We start from the raw sequence: 25,209 nt of genomic DNA, 5'->3' as shown, positions 1-25,209 counted from the left end.
AAGAAAACTATATGTTGCTTGTTGTTCTTACTTTCAGTCTGGAGCAAAGAATTTCACTTTTTCTAAACTCAAAAACATTATCAGTGGAACATCATACAAAGACTGATACCAGACCGTTGCAGTTTTTGTTGCATCTAGTGTATTACTCATTTTCATTGGCTGATGGTGTTGTCTCTTGTTATTGGCTGACGGAAGATCCTGGAAGTTGTGAACAAGCTTCAAAGCATTCAATTAATCGTATATCTTCAGAGCGACCACTAGGGTAACTGTAAGTGGACCTCAGCATCAAGAGCTCTCCTGTTTCGGTTTTACTATTCCTCCCCTGTGGTTTTTGACCTTGTAAATTAACGGGGAACCAACCCCACTTTCTTCTTATCAACCAAAATACTGTCTTTTTATCCAAGATTTGTCTCTATACCAAAACGTATTGTTCGCCACTTGGAAGAAACCACATATAAGCAGGTAATTTTTTTTTCCAGTCAAGAAGAAAGCTGGACACTCTAGGGTGAAGTGCGTGCGATTATTATAAAGCACGCGGCACGTGACTGCAGCAAAGTGGCCTAAAATGGCACGTCTGGCTATACGATACAAGTGAGTATCTAATTTTTTTAGATTTATACACTGTAATATTATACTCTATAATTATATAATTTTAATGGAAACAAAAAGTTCATATTTATTTAGTGTTTAGTGTAATTAACATTACGTGTTGCTGCTTAATACCGTTTCTGTTATGTGATTCACGACATAACTTAACTACGATTTCAAAATGCCTTTCGTGAAATACGAGTATGCATAGTTTCACTCACGAGTCACACAGCGCGAGCTTCGGAGAGGGTCGCCAACTGGCTTCAGTTTTGTTTCAGACCAAACGCTGTGTCACACTTTGTGTAAAAGATCACAGAGTCAGTCAACACAAACGAGTCTTTACTGGAAGACCCCTTCTGACTATGAGAACCCAATAGCAGTTAGACCTTAAGCGTTGGTCTAAAGTAAACGTAAATTAACTGTTTGTTTTAATATATTCATACAGTTCTGTTAGGGAAATTATCAATAACCGTATCATTGATATATATATATACGTACACACATACATATACACCGGTACAAGTCGTTACAAGTCTTTAAAAATCAAAATTAGCAGATTAAAAAGGGATTTACAAACATGCTTGGCCTTTCAGCCGTAGGGCCGTTATAATGTGACGGGTAATCTCAGTATTCGTTGGTAAAAGAGTAGCCCAAGAGTTGGCGGTGGGTGGTGCTGACTAGCTGCCTTCCCTCTAATCTTACACTGCTAAATTAGGGACGGCTAGCGCAGATAGCTTTGCGCGAAATTCATCAAACAAACAAACAAACAAACGTGCTTACACAAAAAGATGAAGCTACTTGAACCTTTCATAATTACATATATTACATTATATATTATATTAAGAATAAAAAGTTGAATAAAGGAAATTCAGTAATCAAAATACGACATTGTCGAGGGTTAAAAGTTATATGGACATAAAAAAACTGGCAGTTTGCAAAAAGCGCCCTCTATACGTTTTTATTGTCACATTTTGCTTTAAGGCATTAATTTTTTATCGTTCGCTGTCTTCTTTCATCGTATCTTTTCAAAACCAGTTTCCAGAACATCAACACTCTGCTAGTAACACAAGTTTTGGTTTCGTTTTCTTGTTATCAAATAAATTCTTGTACTTCTCTGTTTCTACAGCATAGTTTATATAAGCTTCTCATTTCACGTATCAAGTACTTTAACTCAGTTATCTCACTAATATCTCAGTTTGCTTGCTTGTAATTAATAACAAAGCTGCACAATGAGCTATGTGTGCCCTGCTCATCATGGGTATCGAAATCCAGTTTCTGGTGTTGTAAGTTCGTAGACATAGCGCTGTATCACTGAGGGGAGGGGATATCTTAATTCGTCAATACTTACGCCAGAGGGATCACATAGAATAAAAGCAATGTTAACATTGACATATAACTTATTAACTATTTAACAAAGATTGATCAAGTGAACTTAGTAATTGGCACTAACTTTTTTTTCTTTTTATCGTTGAGTCCGATGTGGCTTCGCTATAAGAAAACACACACACACACTTGTTATCGTATTCTACATATATCTCAGGAGAAAAGTATCTTTACAGATATAATTTGTACATTAGCAGGATAAGTATTCTCAAAACAGAACTTAGAAATTAGCAACTGCAAAGGACAGATAATTTGCGCCACCTCAACAACAGGAAAACCTATGAAACTGCTACCGCTTTCACCACATTTCTGAACAAAACAAAATCAGTCGTTAATCCACTTGATTTCCTGTATCTACAAGTTCGCGCCAAACCCACGTGAACTCACGAGACCGGCTATTCGTGAACAGCAGATTGAGAGAAGTTAGTACGTTGAATTGTCTGCTGCAACAGTCCCGTCTGAACATATTTTTATTCCTGTAGAAAACAATCATATATTTAAATGGCTGATTTTTTCAGTTAAAATTATAGGGCGACCAGGAGGTTTCTTAATTCGTTCTTTTACTGCGTAAATGAAAAACAAACCAACGAATGAACGACTAATACCATTTGCATTTGTTTGTTTGTTTTTTAATTTCGCGCAAAGCTACTCGAGGCTATATGTGCTAGCTGTCTTTAAATTAGCAGTGTAAGACGAGAGAGAAGGTAGCTAGTCATCACGACCCACCGCCAACTCTTGGGCTACTCTTTTACCAACGAATAATGGAATTGAACGTAACATTATAACGTCCCCACAGCTAAAAGAGCAAGTATGTTTGGTATGACTTAGATTCGAACCCGTTATTTGTTTGTTGAATTTTGTGCAAAGCTAGTCGAGGGATATCAGCGCTAGACGCAGTGGCGTAAGTGGGGGGGGCAAGGGGGTACATCTGTCCCCGGGCGCAGCATCGGGGGGGGGCGCCAAATTGATGTTACATAATTAGGAATTATGGCTTACATTCTGTCACGAGGGGGCGCGAAATATGACTTTGTTCCCGGGCGCTGAAAACCCTAGCTACGCCACTGGCTAGACGTTCTTACTTTACAAATGGTAGGCTAGACCAGAGGAAATTCGACATTAACCACCGACCGCTAACTGACAGTCATACTGTAACGTTCCCACAGCTGAAAGGGTGAATATGTTTTGTGATGGGATTCGAACTCACAGGTCGTGAACTGAGTGCTTTAAAAATCAGACTTTGAAAACAAGTATCCTTGTTGTGACAATCTTCCCGAGTCAACAAATATTTGTTCAAATACGCACAACTCTAGTCGAGAGCTATCTGTTCTACTCGTCTCTAATTTTAAAATGTGATTCAAAAATTAGGGACAGTTAGTGCAAATAGTCTTAGTAGCTTTGCCATAAATACGAATACTTATATAGAGGAATATATTAAGAGAAGTTGAAAATAAAGAAATATTTCAAATAGAAAACTGTTATTTTAATATGTTATGTTAGTCATGTTAGTTATTTGGCGGATTTGGGAATCGAGTTTGTATTCTGTTAGATCATTCTGTAGTCTAATTCAACTGTTTCAAAATATATGTTGATAAAAAGTGTTTACAAAATAACGGACCAATCAATATAAACACCATCTGATATAAAGACCAAATAAAAATAATGGACCAATCAATATAAACACCATCTGATGTAAAGACCAAATAAAAATAACGGACCAATCAATTTCAACACCATCTGATGTAAAGAACAAACACTTTGTCTCAAAACATTAAAGAACTTTTGCCCAATGTACTAAGTAGTAAGCTTACCATTAACTACAAAAAATAAGTTTATCAGACTTAATACTTTGTCCCAAAACATTAAATAACTTTTCCCCAATGTATTAAGTAGTAAGCTTACCATTAACTAAGAAAATTAGTTTATTAAGTTTAATACTTTGTCCCTAAACATCAAAGAATTTTTCTCCCAAAGTATTAAACAATAAGCTTACAATTAAGTTAAAAAATAACATTATTAGCCTCGTATTTATATTGTTTTTAAAATATATAAAGATAATATGTCCGTTCAACTTTAAACTTTCTCGAGAAGAAATGTGCGCTAATTCTTTAATTACAGTAGCCGAACGGTTAAGATTCACATAAAAACCAACACAACGTTTTTAAAACGTTGAGAAAATCAACTGCGGTTCCCAACATTAATTTTACGGCAGAAGGAATCGTCTTATAACTTCCATCTTACTTTTGAAAAGGAGAATTTGCGGTTCTGAACATACTTCTTAAAATAAACTATAATCTATTCAGATATTAACCTTACCCTATGTCTGTTCGTTTATGTTGCTAGCTACACAGTTGCTCATATGTGTATTTCAGGGCCTTAAGTTCTAATGGTCTGGTTATTGTATATTGCGACAGACACAGTGAACAGATCAACCAGTAAGCCGTTACATGGATCGAAATATTTTCTCGCATTCCCGAGGAAATTATCTTAGCTTGAGGAATTTCGTCTTTTTTACTTGGCTTTTCTGACTGGGATTCACGGTACACCCATATTCTTTTGGTTCTAACTAATGAGAGCGAAAATACAACGCGGATTAAGTAAAAAAAAAAAAAAATCACGAGGAAATCACGAGCAACTTCACCTGAGGGAATCCAATTTTATTTCATTATTTCTATCCCTGCGTTACTTTTAATTTATAATCTTTTAAATAATGAGACGTTGATTTATATTATTTTTCAGGTCGTCTGATTATTGTACGTTAGGGTACCCAATGAAAAGATTAGGCACAATACCGTTACTTTTAATTTATGAATGTCTGTGTTTTCTTTTAGCAAAGCCACATTGGGCTATCTACTGAGTCCACCGACGGGAACTTATAATTTGTAATCTTATATATAATGAGATGTTGATATATATTATTTTCCAGTTGGTGTACAGAACTAGAAAAATAGAGTGACAATACTGGCCTAATTAACTCGTGATCAGTGAGCTAAGTGTAACTCCAACTTGGAATGAACGTCAACTGTAGATGTAGAATATGATACATGACCGAGTTCCTTCGATGATATCTGTTTATTGAGGGCAGGCCTAATATTACAACATTTTTAAAAGTAATAAGAGAATATTTTTGAAATGTTATAGCTAGAAAAACAACAACACCTATATCGTCTTAACACAAAATCACAAACATAATGGGGTTGAGTAAAATTTAGCTTTAGTGAATGAAAATGTTATTGCAACATATAAAGATGTATTTCAATTTGGACAGCGATAAATCACTGTTTTGTTTTGGTTTGAATCTCGCGCAAAGCTATAGGAAGGCTATCTGCACTAGCCGTTCCTAATTTAGCAGTGTACGACTAGAGGGAAGGCAGCTCTAGTCATCACCACCCACCGCCAACTCTTGGGCTACTCTTTTACCAACGAATAGTGGGGTTGACCGTAACATTATAACGCCCCCACGGCTGAAAGAGCGAGCATGTTTTGTGCGACGGGGATTCAAACCACCGACCCTCGGATTATGAGTCTAGTGCCTTAACCACCTGGCCATATCGGGCTCACTGTTTTGTAGTACACAAAAACGTGTTTGTTTTATCTTAATTAATAATTTTGTTCTTACACAATTCTAAATCTTCTTATGACTGCATCTATAGATGGTAACAAATGCAGAAAGGTGTTGCCTAAATTTGTGAATGACATTTATTAAGGTAAGACAGCGGAACATTAAATTTCTAGATTCCTAGACACGTTTCATTCCTAAGATAACGTTATGTAACGCATAATAAAAAATGATACGCATATGCGGTCTCAGAACTGTTATCGTGTTTGCAACATAAAACAACTTTTCATTTAGTTTTTGATTTAGCTTGTACAGCACTATTCAGTGAGCATAGAATAATTATTCGAGGTCATTGACTTGCCATCTAGCGGAGGGACAATCATTCCTTACCCTTGACCATGACTAAATGTTATATACAACGATAACTGTTGAGAACACCACATACGTATAGTACTGTAAGCAACTGCCACTGTTTTTCCGTTATCTTCAACGGAAAATTAAAATTGACAGTGTGTAGAACAAAAGTAAATCGGGCAAACAACCTCCAGGAGGAGTTAGGACATTGCACTTGTGTTAAAATGCTGGAGCACGTGACAAGAAACATGACGAAGCTAAAACATCAATGCACTTGAAAAATACAAACACTGTTTAATGTTTTAATGTTTAAAGGCTTAAACTATCATAAATACGGCCTCATTCTAAATCTTTGGACAACAAACAAAAGATGATTACAAGTGTTAATTCTATAAACACATCCTAAGAAAGTCTCTATACATGTGAATTAATATATGAGCACATGTAGAACTTTGGACTATTATTTAAAAAAAAAAAAAGAGTGAAAGCTTGTAGTACCAAAGGGTTCTTTGGCATTCTTGGTGATTTATATTTCTTCCTTATTTCTTTTAAAGTACATGAACACAATTTTATTTTTTAGTTAAGACTGGGCAAAACTATCCGGAAACTATACACACAAAACCACTTTTCTGGTAAAACTAAAACTTGACTTACACACTATAGAGGCAACCAGAGATATGGCCTTTATTTCGTTACTTCATGTTACACATACACGTAACCATGTTTTTTTTTTTATTATTCTTTCATCGAATTTTCCATGTCTTTATTGGACTACAAACTTTCGTGGTGAATGTCCTGAGGTTCTTCGTGAACATCTGACAGAAACTGCTCGTCTCTTTCCTCTGCTTATAGAAGTTTGCCAACAAATGATGTCTTAACCTGATTTTACAGATTCATATTCCTTGTGAATTCACGAGATCAGCCCGTAAACATGTATTACCAGAAACTTCCATTTGTCTTAATGACTAATTTTATAAATCTTGCATGTTAATATTTAATCTTTAAAAGCGTCTCTTCAATATATCCAATCGCTTGATGCCGATATTAAATTCCCCTGGTGGTACATAATGACACAAAGTTTATCCTATGATGTCATTTAGCTGATCCTATAGAGAATCTGACATTTAGAGAAAACACATGATTGTCAAAAGGATACCTGTTCTTTATTTCCCTTCTACATATAATTAGTTACTTAACTTACGTAATTGGTAGGGCTGTGATTAACCGGTTACGGTTCGGTTACGAGGCTAAGATTAACCGGTTACAAAAGTCCGTAATCGTCGCAGCCCTAATAATTAGTTCGTCTGGTTCAATAATATTCGAATAAAAAACAACTTTTGTTAATTTTCGTCTCTGATTTCGAGTAAATTGAACCATTATTTTCTTCGGCGTGGGTCAAGTACTTCACGAAAACTGTTAATTTGCACTGTACACGAGAGTAAAGCGATATTAAGAGGTGAACTCTCGCGTGTTAACGCAATATTAAGAAGTGGACTCTCGCGTGTTGTGTCATTGTAAAACCAAGGTAGGAAGTCATTTCAACACCGTTGAAAGTATATACAAAATCTACTTATATTAAAAATTGGGGAGATTTTAAGAATGAGGAAATGAGGCATTTTAAACCAATTCAAATTTTCAGGTGGTCTTCATTTTGCTTACTTAAAGTTAATTAAACCAGTCACACATGAAACAGAGACTGCTGTGACTTCTCAAAATATAAACTCACTTATGGTTCAAATTCCACATAGTCTCATGTTTCAGCTCAGAAAATATTTATCGTGACAGGGCAGTGCACCCTTCTCTTACATTCCTACACTTTGAAACGAAACTAGAGATTTCCACAACCGAATTAATTAACAATAAAGAAAATTCTAAGTTTTCCAGACCAATCGAATGTAAACCAAAATTCCGTCAATCAGTGGAGTTAAGACTGAAATTAGGCGTTTGGTTCATAAAGTATCTGGTTCATGACCAGAGTTATTGCCTCTAGGTCTCAATCTCTTCTACATATTCCCTCGGTGGGCTGAGCAGATAGCCTGATGTGGCTTTGCTATAAGAAAAAAAAAACACACACACTCTTCTGCATAAAACGAATAACCATCTTTGAACATTAGTAACATTGTACAACGTCCCTTAGGCTGGTTAGGACTAGCGAGAATGTCATTAAAATTATTATAATAGTGACTTCCCATGCTTAGTTAGCACTTGGCAGTTTGTGAACAGATTATGATGGTATAATTAACATAAGGCCTTTATTGATAGAAGATCAGATAATACACACACCTTCTTCTGAGAAGATGAAATTGCTAATAACCATATAAAACCATACGTGTTTAGTTACAGCCAAACTATTTATTTAATGTCGCTTGCCCTACTGTTCCCATTCTGCATCTTCTGAAGACCAACCAGTTAGAGGGTTGGCGTTTATTGGCGCAAAGCAACTAGACTATCCACGCCCCGAAAACCAATCACTTAGCGAGCTACTTTTAAACCGATTACGACATCATTTGCGTAAATTTATATCTTATTATCAGAACGAGAGAAGGAGTTTTGTTTTTCGCGAATTTCTACAAATTAATAGACCTGTTAATACAATCCAGGCAGAAGTTTAGTTTATTAAAACATTTTAATGTGTTCTGAGGAATTAACTAACCTAAAATAATAAGTTTTTTTCACAGCATTTTATTTTAGGTTCGGTTTTGCCAAGTGTGTTAAGGCGTTCGACTCGTAATTGAAGGGTCGCGGGTTCGAATACCAGTCGCACCAAACATGCTCATCCTTTCAACCGTGGGGGCGTTATAATGTGACGGTCGTTGGTAAAAGAGTAACCTAAGAATTGGTGGTAGGTGGTGGTGACTAATTGCTTCTCTCTAGTCTTACACTGCTAAATTTGGGACAGATAGCTCTCGAGTAGCTTTGTGCGAAATTAAACATTTTATTTTTACTTATTGTATAAACGCTGATGCTACTATGATGTATTATGTACCCTAAAGAACTGCATGGTTTATGTAATCCACTATTTCGTAGTTAGGTACAGTATTTCCACAATTAATGAAACTTTGGTAACTTGTAATGCCACAAAACTTTTTATCTTGCTTTGAATTTCAACACAGAAAACAAAGAAGCATATTTATTTATTGAATATTAGTTTGTTTGCTGTTTTAAGCAAAAAGTTACACATTTTGTTATTTGTACTGTGCCTGCCGATGGTATCGAAACCTGTTTTTTTTTTTTTTGCATTATAAGCTCCCAGTTTTACTGCTGAGCCATCACGGGGAATCATTAAAAAAAAAATCGAGACAGCATTGTACAGCAAAAAAAATAAGACTTTGTTTGTTTGTCTTGAATTTCGCGCAAAACGACACGAGGGCTATCTGCGCTAGACGTCCCTAATTTGGCAGTGTAAGACTAGATGGTTAAGGTTCTCGACTCGTAATCAGAGGGTCGCGGGTTGAGTCGAATCCCCGCCGTACCAAACTTGCTCGCCATTTCAGCCGTGGGGCGTTATAATGTGACGGTCAATCCCACTATTCGTTGGTAAAAGAGTAGCCCAAGAGTTGGCGGTGGGTGGTGATGACTAGCTGCTTTTCCTCTAGTCCTACACTGCTAAATTAGGGACGGCTAGCGCAGATAGCCCTTTGTAGCTTTGCGCGAAATTCAAAACAAAACATACCAAGACGGAGGAAATAGACAAAAGCAGTAAATTTTTTCAAGGGACTATAGAGCCGTTTTAGAGGTAATTTGCGTTCGTAACGTTTTGTTTAGGTACAAAAGAAAGAAATATTGTCTCCACAGTAGAAGAGAATTTGCTCTATATTCTGATATGAACTGGGTAAAAATAAAATAACGGTCAATGGATTTCTATTTTGCTTCACAACACAGGAATCAAGTATTCATGTCTCTAGTACACGGAATAACAAACTGATACCTTGTTGGGCACATTCTTTGACACGTAACGTTGTAGCTTCAACGTTCTTCCATGTCTTTCCTTTGTCTTCATTTTGAACTAAGCCCAGTATCACTTTGAATTTCAGAGTTGTTCCCCTGAATGTTTTTACATCACAATATTCTGCATTAGGTCTTATGGTTGAGTAATTATTGTGCTTTTCCCATTGTTCTTGTTGTTTTATATACATTGTTTTATTAACAACAAAACAACCCAACGAAACCGTTACTGATATTGAATGTATCATCCTGATGTGCTTCATACGTGCGTGTATAACAGCATGCCTTCTCTTAATTAAAGCTCTAATCACTGATGATCCTGCTAAGAGACTGCGAACAAATAATATTTAAGTTGTGAGCTAATTTATTTATTGTTTCTATTGGTAAAATAAAAAGCTGCAAAAAGCTGTGCCGTGTTTACCATTGTATCGAAATCCGATTTACTGCTGAACCAATGAGTGGCTTTAAGAAAAAGACAAAAATAAATCACATATCTAATTCAGATTTAGGATATACTAATAGTATTTTCTTCTGTTTCAATCAATACAGTGAACATACCCTTTTTATTGTTGTTGTTATTTGTAAAACTGAGATAAAAATTATAAAATAATATGATTTTTGTAAACAACAGCCTAATTTAATATATCTCATGAGAACTTAACTAGGTCCACGATGGGTGTGTTTGTGTTTTTCTTTTAGCAAAGCCACAAAGGCTATCTGCTCAGCCCACCGAGGGGAATCGAACCCCTGATTTTAGCGTTGTAAATCCGGAGACATACCGCTGTACTAGCGGGGGGTCCACGATGGTCAGACGCTCGACTCACAAACTGAGGGTCGCGAGTTAGAATCCCCGTCACACCAAATATGCTCGCCCTTTCAGCCGTGGGTGTATTATAATGTGACGGTCAATCCCACTATTCGTTGGTAAAAGAGTAGCCCAAGAGATGGCGGTGGGTGGTGATGAATATTTACCTTCCCTCTAGTCTTACACTGGTAAATTAGGGACGGCTAGCGCAGATGGCCCTCGTGCAGCTTTGCGCGAAATTCAAAAAACAAACAAAGCATTAAAATAGAGTTTGCAATTTTACTTCGTCTCGTATGATGCTACTTTAAAAACGATTTTTTTTATTATCAACCAGCTGCATTAGGATGTCCTTATAAGTAACAAAGAGTTGAAGGTATAAAATGCGAGACCGAAGTTATTGTCTTTATTGGATTAATGATGTGAAAAGTTATATGTAAATTGTACGTTTCGGTTCCAATAAATGGATGACTGAAACGTATCCGTATTTGAAACAGACTAGCTCACATTAAAAGTATATTGTTCTTTAATAAATTATACCTGTAAGAACAAAGGCACAGATTAATCCATATTTTTATAGTTTTATTAATATCCTGTGTAAAATATGGATTCTAGCAGAAGTAGAAATAAAATTTTTGGTTGAAATTCGCGGATTGGTTGTTTGCACGTTATTGATAAGTTTAACGAAAGTTTCGAAAAAAATCTGAATATGTTAGTTAACTCTTCAGTTGAACTGGTAGTAACGATTCTAGAATCACCTGGGATGAGGTTTAGTTGGTTGCTAGGTTACTTGCAGTGTTTTTTGTATGCTTACTACGTGAAACAATCAAAGCTGCCGAAGTCGATCTCGAAATTAATTTCTCCACTTAAAGATCCCAATTTTTTTTATCGTAGTATTGGGAACAAATAATTTTCCGTCCAGAATCTAAACCATTAGTTTTGTAGTTTCTCTCGAATATGTTTTTGAAAAATTTTTCAAAAACCTTTTAGAATTTTCTGGAACTATCCATAGTAATATATGTGCAGGGGCTCACCATTCACTACTTCAGTTTAGTTCTAGCTGCCTAAGTAAACACATAGACTTATCCATGGAGCCTTTACCAAGTTTCCCTGTTATCTTTACCTTTGGGACAGCAGAGACAACAGCGCACTACAACAGGAAGCACTGGCCACAACGGATCGAGTTCTCTGTGGGGAGGCACAATGTCAAGTGTGATCCAGTGTGATCCACTAGTGGACCTCCAGAAGGTGTTGTTCCCACCATTGCACATAAAACTGGGTCTTATGAAACAATTTGTCACAGCTCTTGATAAGGAATCTGCAGCCTTCAAATACTTTTGAGACTTCTTCCCTAAGCTGTCTGAGGCAAAGGTCAAAGCTGGTGTCTTCGTTGGACCACAAATAAAGAAGATCCTGGAGTGCACAGAATTCCCCAAGAAGCTTAGTAGGAAGGAAAAAAACAGTTTGGAGCAGCTTTGTCTCAGTGGTTCAAGGCCGAAAATTATGTGGAACTGATTAAGGCTCTAGTGAAGAACTACGGCAAAATGGGCTGCAGGATATCCCTGAAATTTCATATCTTTGACGCTTATCTTGATAAATTCAAGAAGAACATGGAGCATACTCAGACGAGCAAGGCGAGTGCTTCCACCAAGATATACTGGACTTTGAATGCCGCTACCAAGGAGCGTATAACGAAAACATGATGGGAGACTGTATTTGGGGGTTGATACGTGAAAGTGATTTACATTACAGTAGCAAATCTCGAAAAACTACTCACTTCTAAACATTTTTGTATAACTTTAGCATAAATACATGTAAATCTTGATTCATATGTTGTTTTATTCAGACCTTATGTAAATGAAAATGTGCAAATTTGCCCGTTTTTACATATAAAATAGGTTAATTTCTAAATTTCATTATCCGGGTCACAAAAGCAAAGTTTGAAAGGAATAATGGCCATTTTCTGTACTTTTACAACATAAGCAACTAAGAAATAACACAAACTGTCCAGGAACAAAATTTGTGTTACATCGTGTCATCACAGCAGACACATTTATTACTGTTTTATTTTTACAACTATATTGACTTAAAAAATAATAATAATCCAAGTAAACAACTTAGCATTTTAATAGTGCCTCTGTCTTTCTTATTCAAACCCAAGGAAGATAAAGTATTTCCAGATATTCATTTTTGCGCCACACTACCAACATCTCAATAATCTAAAGTTAGTAGATGCGAAAATATCGTGGTTCTACCAGTCGAATCGATATGGTGAGCGAAGAGTGGAAACAAGAACGATACACAAGGGCTAATCTCTAGTAACTCTGTTCTAACAATCCCAGTTTAGTCTTGTTTGTTTTTTGAATTTCGCGCAAAGCTACAGGAGGGCTATTTGCGCTAGCCGACCCTAATTTAGCAGTGTAAGATTAAAGGAAAGGCTGGTTGTCATCACCACCCACCGCCAACCTTTGGGCTATTCTTCTACCAACGAATAGTGGGATTGACCATTACTTATAACGCCCCCACGGATAAAAGGGTGAGCATTTTGTTGTGACAGGGATTCGAACCTGCGACTCTCATAGTACGAGTCGAGTACCCTAACCACCTGGCAATGCTGTGCTCGATAGAGAGAAAAGACAGAGTACAGAAAACCAACTCGTTGTAAAGTTTTGTGCTGAAAGACAGAAAAAAAGCAACAGAAAATAATCTTATAATGTCGTCTTACTTTGTGTACTATATTCTTGAAATATGGATCAATAATTACAAAGTTACACCCCCCCCTCAGTGGCACAGCTTCACGTCTGCGAACTTACAATACCAGAAACCGGGTATTGATACCCATGTTGGGCAGAGCATAGATAGCGCATTGTGTAATTTTGTGCTTAACTTCAAAAAAACAAACAAACAAAAATGACAATTGACAGAATGACATTTTTTTTCAGATTCTAATAGCCTTTGGTGTAGTTGGAGCTTCTGTTGGAAAACAAATAATAAGAAACATTCGTGATTGAGAAACAGTTGGTAATTGTGCCTCCTGTGGCTCTCACTCTGACCAAATGAAACAGATCGACGTCATTTTCAACCACCTTTCATTCTTATTAGCCCTGTTGTTCTTAATGGTTCGTGTGGAGGAACGTGCTTGCTTCAAGAATGTGATTAGTTCCTTTAGTGACGCTTAACTCCACCAATAAAAGTCTCTCTCCTTTTGGCAGTATAACCCGAGACGTATGTTAAATAACTGACAGCGTTCAGATGTTTGGTCTTTAAACATTTATATTTCAATCTTGAAAATGGAACAAAATCCCCTACCTTTTTTTTTATATAAATATCACAAAGTTTTAAATTTGGTCTTTAAACATTTATATCTCAATCTAAAAAATGTAATAAAATATCCCCTTTGTTTTAGAAATGTTTGCAAAAGGAAAAGCAAACAGTAACTAAGAAATATATTCTTACCAAAACCTACTTAATGCCAGCTTCTTGTAAACAAATGAATGATTCTGCTGATTGTAGAATAGAGTGGTATAAATACATTTAAATTCAGAATCATGAGGGAAAAGCATACTGAACTACATAACTTCGGCGCTATTTTCACCTACAGATGAGGCCCAGCATGGCCAGGTGTATAAAACACTCGACTCGTAATCTGAGGGTTGAGGGTTTGAACCCCGTCACACCAAACATGCTTGTCCTTTCAGCCGTGAGAGCGTTATGATGTAACTGTGAATTCCTCTATTCGTTGGTAAAAGAGTAGCCTAAGAGTTGGCGGTGGGTTGTGGTAACTAGCTGCCTTCCCTCTAGTCTTATACTGGAAAATTAGAGATGGCTAGCGAAGATAGCCCTCGTGTAGTTTTGCGCGAAATTCAAAACAAACCAAACCTACAGGTGAATAATGTAACAATTACTTAATCAAAGCTCGGTTTTTGTTTTTTAATAATTCTCTGTCGGTTGTCATTAGGATTTTTCAATGTCCCAACATACAGAAAAACTGAATGTTTGCAATTTTTTTGTATTAAAATTTAATCAACAAAACAGTCAGTATAACATAGCTTCCACATTGAAATCTGGTGTTGAAGAAGAGGACGCATCGTTTAGAAGATATGACGACAATAACATTCTGTGATCGACAAACAAAATATCACCAAAAGGAACTCCAAGTGCAAAACCAGTAGTTAAAATAAATACAATGTTGTTTTGAGATAACGCTTAAAATCTATTCATCTTGTATTTAAGAGAAAGAACTACCACTGTCATATTATTTAAGCTTTTGTACTCAGAGTTATGTTATTAGAATCTGTCTTTTTTATCTCTCTAAATGTGTGGCTTAAAACATGAGTATTAGATCATAGTAACTCCTGGATTTCACGAAACATACTATAGTATTTTGTGCGTATACTTATGCATTGTTTCGTAGCTGATTTATTCAACAATGGGCCTTCCCTCTCATTGGTATAACGGAATGTCTTTGGACCGTCAATGCTAGAAATTGGATTTCGATACTCGCGATTGGCAGAGCACAGTTAGCCTTTTGTCTAACTTAACGCTTAACTACAATCAAACCAACATTAGCTCTCAAAGTAATCACTTAATTGTTTGTTAACAGTAAATACTAAGTTGTGACGAATAAATATTAGGAAGTGTTATCACAGGGTAATAAAACACGGGCTATACTTATTAAACACAGATATTACTTAGGATAAGATGAGAGGACGCAAAGATAAATAAACAAAACAATCGAGGTTTACTTAACTACCATATTATGAACTAGAATGATTAGTTTCTATATTTCTAGTCTCCTACAAGCAGAGATTGGAGTCTTGAGATTTAAATATTATTACGTGTTAATATTTTCATTGTTGCTTAATTTGTTGGATTTTCTTAAAACTAGTCAAGCACAAATTTAGGCTTCCACCTAAAGGTAACGTCTAGCAAATGTTTTTGGACGGTTCTTTTGCAATTCGGATGTACTAATTCGTAATAATGCTCGACTTCCTTGAGGGTTTCGAGATGTTCAAGTTGGCTGCCAAATACAAATTTGACTAGATCTATACTTCTATTTGAAACATCACAACCAAATATGATCTGCAATCAGAGGATCACCCTACCGGACTGATAAAACATTGCAACAGACGAATAAGTCCTGATGAAATGAATGTTTTCCAGATGGTTGCAATTGGCAACCAGCACATTTCCAAGTACAAGATAGACTTACTTGAAGGTTTCATTGCACTTTTTAAAACCGAAATAGCGACAATGACAACAGGTCGAAAAAGTATCAAGGTTGTTTCTGGAACATCTTGTAACACCGAGCCCATATACATCTGTACAATGGACTTGAAAGGTCAGGTTCATGTAATATTGAAGATGAACCACTTGCTAGTTCTGAATTTGCATCTGCCCTGACATCAATGTTTGACGATAATGGACAAATTAAAATCGTCAAAACAGGTTGACTAGGAAGTAAAACTACGGGTCAACTTACACTGTGTTTTATCAAATGCTCTCTTTATAGATAGGTGTGTCCTCATGTGGATGGTACACTGACCATGAATTCAATGGGACAGTGCAAGACTACATGGATGGATTTCTACATGTGTGTTGGCAAAGTTGTCCCATTCTGGTGTGTATCTTGTTCTTGATAACTATTTCATTTTAGCATCAAAACCATTTTGAAATAATGTAACATAGGTCAATAAACCCGATATCGTTTATTACAGTCTAGCTCTCCAATCTCAACTCAATGACACATGCTCAGTGTTGCAAACAAAGTGCAGCTTATTAAACATCTAACAAGGCATGTAAAAGTACTACTAAAAAGAACCACTGACTACAACCATAGACTGGTTGTACAAACAGTATTCCAGTGGATGTTCATCCAGCATGGATCATTGCCAGAAACGACTTGCGATCTACTCATGAAGAAGCAGATGCTGTGATGAAACAACAGATTGTGGTCACATAAGTTCCATAATGTTTTACTGTGGTTTCAGGGAAAACAGATGCTTTTGTGTTGCTGCATCCTGAAAAATCTCAATTGTACACTTCTCATGGAAAGAATCCATGCAAAGCATACAGACACTTACTGACACTGGGCTAACAACATGTAAACATTCACAGACTGCAAATACTCTTTTGACTGCTTATGTCATACATGTGGGAAGCAGAAAAAAACAACTGTTGTCAAAGTATTATTGGTGGACTATAAACTTGATCCTGATGGAGGTCCTAATGCAGACGTGAATGATGCTATTAGAAATAATAACTTTATTTGTAGTCTGATGCTCATACCAACCTGTCTGACTAAGGCTATGACACCTGGTTAAGGAAAACTTTCAGGAAAAAAAAACAATATTTGAAGCAAGTACAAAACTAAAGTATTTTCCAACTATATCAGAAGCTTTTCCAAAGGGTTCGTTTTGAGACTTGCACGTGGATGACAGCATTAAAGGAATATCTCCAGACCTTGATTTAACTAAGTTTGTATGACATACTGGCAAAGATTATTGTTCCTCTTGTATTATAAGTTGAAAAGCCAGAAGCTCTGTCTGAAATACTTCCGGAGATTACCTATGGGTGTACTTGTGAAAGACCTTGTTCAACAACTAAGTGTAGTTGTGAACAATTACGTTGTCATGTAGTGCCTTTTACAAGTGTAGTGAAAACAACGACAATTACGGTAACAATAGTGAAATTGACCGTCACATTATAACGCCCTCAGGGCTGAAAGGGCGAGCATGTTCGGTGTGACGGGGATTCGAGCCCGCGACCCTCAGATTGCGAGTCTAGCGCCTTAACCATCTAACCATACCAGGCCAAAGTGGTTAAATTTCCACACAAGAAGTGTGCAACTAAGTATAGAAGAAATCAATATACCTAAATACATGTATGCTTTGAACGTGTCTACATTGTAGCTGCATACAAGTATTGATAACCCTGAAAATGTTGCTTGTGAGAAATGGTAGCAGTGTAATAGGTATTTACCACTATTATGGCCGCCATATTAGATAAAGCGTTCATCCAAGAAGAATTACAAATGCAAAGTTAAAATCATAATCATCAAAAACCTAGGTCTAGACGCATATTTTGTTGTGATACCAGAAGCAGTATCTGAGATATGAGAAAATATATATTTGGGTCGCCATCTTGAATATCTCGAAACATTCAAGGATGCCAGAATATTATAATTCAGAATCAGCACATCCAAGTTGTGTAGAATCAATTATAAAACATTTACTCCATAGTAATTCCAAGTCTAGCCCCACTACTGTCTCTAATGTTGAAGTAATAGATTAAAAGTAACACAGATGGTTAACATTATTTATCGCTGTTATAACTTGAGTAGTTATTAAAAATGCCTTACTAGCAAACTGTAGTGAGCTATCGATTTAGGTCAGTTGGTAGAGCGTTCGTTTGGCGTCGACTAAGGCCCTCCCTGGTGGGACAACGGTATTTATAATTATTTACAAAGCTATAATTATGGTTTCAATTCCCTCGGTGGACACAGCAGCTAGCTTGATGTGGCTTTGTTATAACGCACGTGCGTCGAAAGGTTCTCAGATTCAAATCTGAAATGAGGAAATATATCACAAATTAACACCACACCCCCAATTCTCGGGTAACTCCTGTTAGAGAGAACAGTGGGGTTTAATCCTTACTTTAAAACATACCCATGGCTTCGACTAATGGATCGAATTTTTTGTTTGTTTGTTTCTGTTGTAACGGGATGCTAACCACAGAAACGTGCTTGGCCGATCACCATGCCGGTTGTAAGTATCTTAGACTGAAATAACATACTATTTTCCCTTCGAGTTGTTATTGTTTGTTCTTGTTAGCTGGTCTACATTTAGAAATATTATCTTGTAGTGCCCACAGCTGCAGCGATTCTTCTAAAACTGTGAAAACACGTGTCGCTTCCTAGAAGATTAAATACACTGTGCCACACCTCTTACAACAGACAGATTGTAATATTCATTCATAATATATTTGCTACACACATTTTATTTTCTGTAGCTATCAAGAAATATATAACTATCCGTGAAATGGAGACTTCTTGTTTAAATCGGGTCTAAAAGATATTGTTGAATGTTTCACTCAATATTCTTTCATTAAAAACATTCTAAGTACAGAAATACCCCTGCATTTTTATGTTTCTTTCATTTTCACCAAACAAAATTATTTGTGTTCTCATGAGGGGACGAGAGTAGTGTTTGATTAGATCTCCTGACTCGTTCTTTCTGTTTGGTTTTATTGTGTGTTGATGGAGTATTTCTTATTTGTTCATAATATTATTTTATAAAATCGAGTGTGTTATATCAAAACGATGTTAGAACCTCGCCACGTCATTACAGTCCACATAATTTCGTTACAACTAAATTAATTTGAATATGCAAATGATCGAGCCATTGACAACCATGGTAAATATAAAGTCGTCAATGTAACTGAATACATCAAAAGTATACACTAACATTGTTTTGCCTTTTGTAGGTAACGTGATAACTAGTGAAAAACTAATCGATTTTGGAAAGGGTAACAACTTTTTCCAATGCAAAATATACTTGTACTCAAGGCCCGGCATGGCCCGGAGGTTAAGGTACTCGACTAGTAATCCGAGGGTCGCGAATTCAAATCTCTGTCGCACCAAACATACTCGCCCTTTCAGCCGTGGGGCGTTATAATGTGACGGTCAATTCCATTATTCGTAGGTAAAAGAGTAGCTCAAGAGTTGGAGGTGGGTGGTGATGACTAGGTGCCTTCCCTCTAGTCTTACACTGCTAAATTAGGGACGGCTAGCGCTGATAGCTCTCGTGTAGCTTTGCGCGAAATTCAAAACAAACAAACAAATAATTGAGAAATTACAGGCTAGGTATAACTTCTATACTTAATGGCATTACAAGACAAACGATTATGAATCAACATGGAACAGCAGGACCATTAATAAAGAAGCCTGGAATAAGTCTTGCTATAACTATGGTAAACAAGATGCTGGATGTTGTAACAAGCAAAAATATACAAACAAAAAGGTCAATCGTAAAAACTGTCCACGTGTTCCAGGCAACAGAACACAAAAGAGCCAAAAAGAATCTCAGTCAGAAAAGCGAAACGTGTCTCGTATAGAAACGTTGCTTCCATGATATATCTGTTGGACAGTCACAAACCTCATGAAATGAGTGTTTATATTATTCCACACATATACTAGATGAGTTACGGGAAAGCAGCAGGTAGGAAGGAAGTGCTTTCAGAATGAGAAAATTACAGTTGTATGACAGGGCATAATCAAACATGATGACTTGGACTATAATGGCGTGGTGAGACTCCAACATCGTTTTAATATAACACATTGAACTTTTATATACCCATTTCATCTTCTTCTGAACATGTTACTTTACCCCTTCCGGTTTTCATTTAACCATAATTTTATTTTACTTTAATATTACATAACAGAAAAATGCTTCAGCAGAATACATATAAATGTATATATAAAGAAGGAAACATTTTCATTAAGGTTAAATAGGGTAACAACATATATTTTGTTTTTTTGTAATAAGAGTGTATTAAACAGAACTTGAGGCTTCACGATTAGATGTGGTACGAAACTATATGACATCTCCTTTATGAAGATGCCTTTTACAATGCTACCAACTAAAGAGTACTTATTAGGCAAACTTCAAGGCCAGTCTTTTCATGCCACATCATGTGTTAGAGTTTATAACTCACAGAAGTTAAGACATCGCTAGAAGCGACTGGGAATTTTCAACATACATTTAATCAATTGTAAAGAGAGGGAAACAGCAGTACAGATAAGTTTTATCTAACTTCAATTAGTTTCTTACTACTAAAAGGAATTACAGCCATAGGGCGCTCTTTATCTTTTTACTGAACACGCTAAACTTTTATATGAATTTAGTGCGTCTTCGAACAAATTTGTAACAAAGCCATCGAGTTTACTACTAAATTTCCAAGATAGAACGCTAAAGGCAGATTCGCACTGTATTAGGACCTCTATATTCCTACTTATTTTATTTATCTTTTATTATCTTTCCAAATAGAGATTGGAACAAAGTATTTTTTTCTACTACGTATTCTGTGTTAATATTATTAATAACACCATTTGTGTATCTGTGACTAGCGCTATCTTTTATTACCGAAATTTATTTCGGGTAGTAGTGAAATTTTTAAGTATATGATATTATAATGGAACTCTTGCTTGTATGATACTGGAAAAACCTTTTTATTACTCGACGTACAACGCCCAACTTCGCAAAATTTTTATCCTGTATGCATTTAGATTTACAATAGAAGTCACGATTTTCCCGTTTCGCTTCTATTTCCGGTCACGTAGAACTTTATTTTTCTCCACCCTCAGGGTTCAGATATGACTATTCATTTTTACTAACCGATTTATCGTGGCGCTAGTAAAAATATTTGTTGACTGTTTTTTACCTTACTCCGGTATTTTCACATCATACCTTTTTAAAACAGGATATTGAGAGAAATATACATTCAGTGTGAAACCTCTCGGGACATTTAAGCTTACATTTTTTGGAACCTGCAGTGCGTATTGGACGGATTTAAGGCATTTTACCAACAAATTCTTACACTATTATTCGCAACGGCAAAACGTTGGCTGAAATAAAATATTTTTATATTATTTTCTGGAGAGTAAAGGTCGTTTTTATCCATCTTTATTTCCAAAATAATAATTTGTTATTCTTGCAATAACATTTTAACATTATTTTGCTATTTATGACCTGAATAACACCTTATATGACACTCAGGTTGAAATGTCAAGTTAGAGACCTTTACGGTCCAAATCTAGTCATCCATAATCTGGAAAAAGCTGCTCTGAAGAAAGGCAATATGTTAGAAGCACCCACCGTCTGCGTGGCTACGCTTAACAAAACAGCATTATAACGCCTCCAAAGTTGCAATTACGACGCGTGTTAGATAATCTGTTGTAACTCTGTTATTTTCAATGCAATACCACATAATATCACATTATCTTCATAGAACAGTATAGGAACTATTTAAATGCATACTTATCGTTGTAGTTTTCCATGTAGTACAGTATAGATAAACAGGAATACTATTAAAATGTTAACACAAAGTTCGGCGTTCTGATCTAGTTAGCTAAATAAAGCAGTTTAGACCAAAGCGGGAATTTAAAAGTGTTTTAAAATCTATCAACTAGTTTCACTTTACTTGTTTGTGTACTTTTTATTACAGCACTTCATTTTGTAGCAGTTCTTCCAATAACTAACGATTCACACGTTTCGTTAACATCTTAGTTTTATTCTGCCTCAGGTGTTGCTTGCTAAAAGCAAATACATTCACATCGGACTATCTGCTGACTCCACCGAAAGGAAATCGATCCCCTGATTTTAGCGTTGTAAATCCGCAGACTTACCGCTGCACCACGGGAGAAACTCCATCATCATGATGAAAAATAAAAACTAATGTGAAAAATCCACAAGACGATAAAATTTAATTTAACGGACACAACATCTATAAAATTCTAGTGTAGCTATATCCATGATAACTTACATTAGTGTAGCCATATCCACGATAACTTACATTAGTGTATACATATCCATAATAACTTACATTAGTGTATATATATCCATGATAACTTACATTAGTGTAGCCATGTCCACGATAACTTACATTAGTGTAGCCATGTCCACGATAACTTACATTAGTGTAGCCATGTCCACGATAACTTACATTAGTATAGCCATATCCATGACAACTTACATTAGTGTAGCCATGTCCACGATAACTTACATTAGTATAGCCATATCCATGACAACTTACATTAGTATAGCCATATCCATGACAACTTACATTAGTATAGCCATATCCATGACAACTTACATTAGTGTAGCCATGTCCACGATAACTTACATTAGTATAGCCATATTCATGACAACTTACATTAGTATAGCCATATTCATGACAACTTACATTAGTGTAGCCATATCCACGATAACTTACATTAGTATAGCCATATCCATGACAACTTACATTAGTGTATATATATCCATGATAACTTACATTAGTGTAGCCATGTCCACGATAACTTACATTAGTGTAGCCATGTCCACGATAACTTACATTAGTGTAGCCATGTCCACGATAACTTACATTAGTATAGCCATATCCATGACAACTTACATTAGTGTAGCCATGTCCACGATAACTTACATTAGTATAGCCATATCCATGACAACTTACATTAGTATAGCCATATCCATGACAACTTACATTAGTATAGCCATATCCATGACAACTTACATTAGTGTAGCCATGTCCACGATAACTTACATTAGTATAGCCATATTCATGACAACTTACATTAGTATAGCCATATTCATGACAACTTACATTAGTGTAGCCATATCCACGATAACTTACATTAGTATAGCCATATCCATGACAACTTACATTAGTATAGCCATATTCATGATAACATTACATTAGTGTAGCCATGTCCACGATAACTTACATTAGTGTAGCCATGTCCACGATAACTTACATTAGTATAGCCATATCCATGACAACTTACATTAGTGTAGCCATGTCCACGATAACTTACATTAGTATAGCCATGTCCACGATAACTTACATTAGTATAGCCATATCCATGACAACTTACATTAGTGTAGCCATATCCACGATAACTTACATTAGTGTATACATATCCATAATAACTTACATTAGTGTATATATATCCATGATAACTTACATTAGTGTAGCCATGTCCACGATAACTTACATTAGTATAGCCATGTCCACGATAACTTACATTAGTATAGCCATATCCATGACAACTTACATTAGTATAGCCATATCCATGACAACTTACATTAGTGTAGCCATGTCCATGACAACTTACATTAGTGTAGCCATGTCCACGATAACTTACATTAGTATAGCCATATCCATGACAACTTACATTAGTGTAGCCATATTCATGATAACATTACTTTAGTGTAGCCATATCCATGACAACTTACATTAGTGTATATATATCCATGATAACTTACATTAGTGTAGCCATGTCCACGATAACTTACATTAGTATAGCCATATTCATGACAACTTACATTAGTATAGCCATATTCATGACAACTTACATTAGTGTAGCCATATCCACGATAACTTACATTAGTATAGCCATATCCATGACAACTTACATTAGTATAGCCATGTCCATGACAACTTACATTAGTGTAGCCATGTCCACGATAACTTACATTAGTATAGCCATATCCATGACAACTTACATTAGTGTAGCCATATTCATGATAACATTACTTTAGTGTAGCCATATTCATGATAACTTATATTAGTGTAGCCATATCCATGATAACTTACATAAGTGTAGCCATATTCATGATAACTTACATTAATGTAGCCATATTCATGAAACTTACATTAGCTTTTACAAGGATTAAAACTACAATTATATATTTATAAAATTCAATTCCTGCTTTGGCCTACAGATAAATGGATAAAGCTTATACAGTTTATATGAGTGAAATTTATGAATATTTTGAGCTTTGTACGTTGAATCGTTTTGATCCAATATTTGTGTTTGACTGCGGTACTGTTCTACCATTAGCATCCATACCTGTACACTCCAAGCTCTGAACCATGTTCTCGTCTGATTCTTTCACAGTGTTGGTAACCCTTGTCTGTATGTATGATAATACGTATCCTTATATCAATGTTCTTCAGTTTTGATAGCTCTTGCCTGTATATATGATAACACGTGTCCGTATTTCGACGTTCTACACTGCTGGTCGTTCTTGACTGTATAAATGGTAATACGTGTTACAGATATATACTTCCTTAGTTCTTGTACTCTATACAGTTTACCCTCATTCATTTAACAACAGTTACTCGAAATCGTCCATGGATATTCAAATAGAAGCTTTAATATCTGCCGTGACTTCATTCATATATATCATATATGTAAATATGGATTTATATTTTAAATATATTTTAAAACTTCCAGTCTACAGTGGCGTGATAGACAATTTTAGTGACGTTACTAACTTATAACTCAGATATAATATCAACATTTTCTTTGTTTACATGGGTAATGCTTGAGTAGCTCATAACATGAAAATTTCATTAGTACCGACCTTGTGTTTGAAAGCGTGCGATAAGTATGCCTGAATGAAATTAGCTCAACCGAAATTACAGGATCTCACATGGCTTAGTGCGCTCGAGTCGCAATTTGAAGGTCTCGGGCTCAAATCCCCGTCTTATCAAACATGCTAACATCATCAGTTGTCGGGGTGTTATAATGTGCGGTCAATCCTACCATTAACTGGTAAAAGAGTAGGTGGTAGTGCGTAATTCCCTTCCATCTAAATTAAGGACGGTTTGTTTGTTTTGTTTTTTTAATTTCGCGCAAAGCTACACGAGTGCTATCTGCGCTAGCCGTCGCTAATTTATCAGTGTAATACTAGAGGGAAAGCAATTAGTCATCACCATCCACCGCCAACTTTTGGGCTACTCTTTTACCAACGAATAATGGGATTGACCGGAATGTTATAATGCCCTCACGGCTGAA

General features: G+C 36.0%; 1 protein-coding gene across 1 annotated transcript in view; it reads left to right on the top strand.

Annotated features, from left to right (window-relative positions):
* Window positions 1-237: 237 nt before the first annotated feature.
* The window catches only part of LOC143229313 (papilin-like), a 114,254-nt gene continuing 89,282 nt past the window's right edge, over window positions 238-25,209 (top strand). The window contains exon 1 of the mRNA XM_076461487.1: window positions 238-591. Within this exon, the coding sequence (XP_076317602.1) occupies window positions 566-591 (26 nt within the window). The 5' untranslated portion in view covers window positions 238-565. The remainder of the gene's footprint in view (window positions 592-25,209) is intronic.

The sequence above is a fragment of the Tachypleus tridentatus genome, chromosome 1, assembly GCF_004210375.1.
Source record: "Tachypleus tridentatus isolate NWPU-2018 chromosome 1, ASM421037v1, whole genome shotgun sequence".
Taxonomy (NCBI): domain Eukaryota; kingdom Metazoa; phylum Arthropoda; class Merostomata; order Xiphosura; family Limulidae; genus Tachypleus; species Tachypleus tridentatus.
Note: the sequence above shows the minus strand (reverse complement) of the source record. Positions and strands in the feature narration are given on the sequence as shown.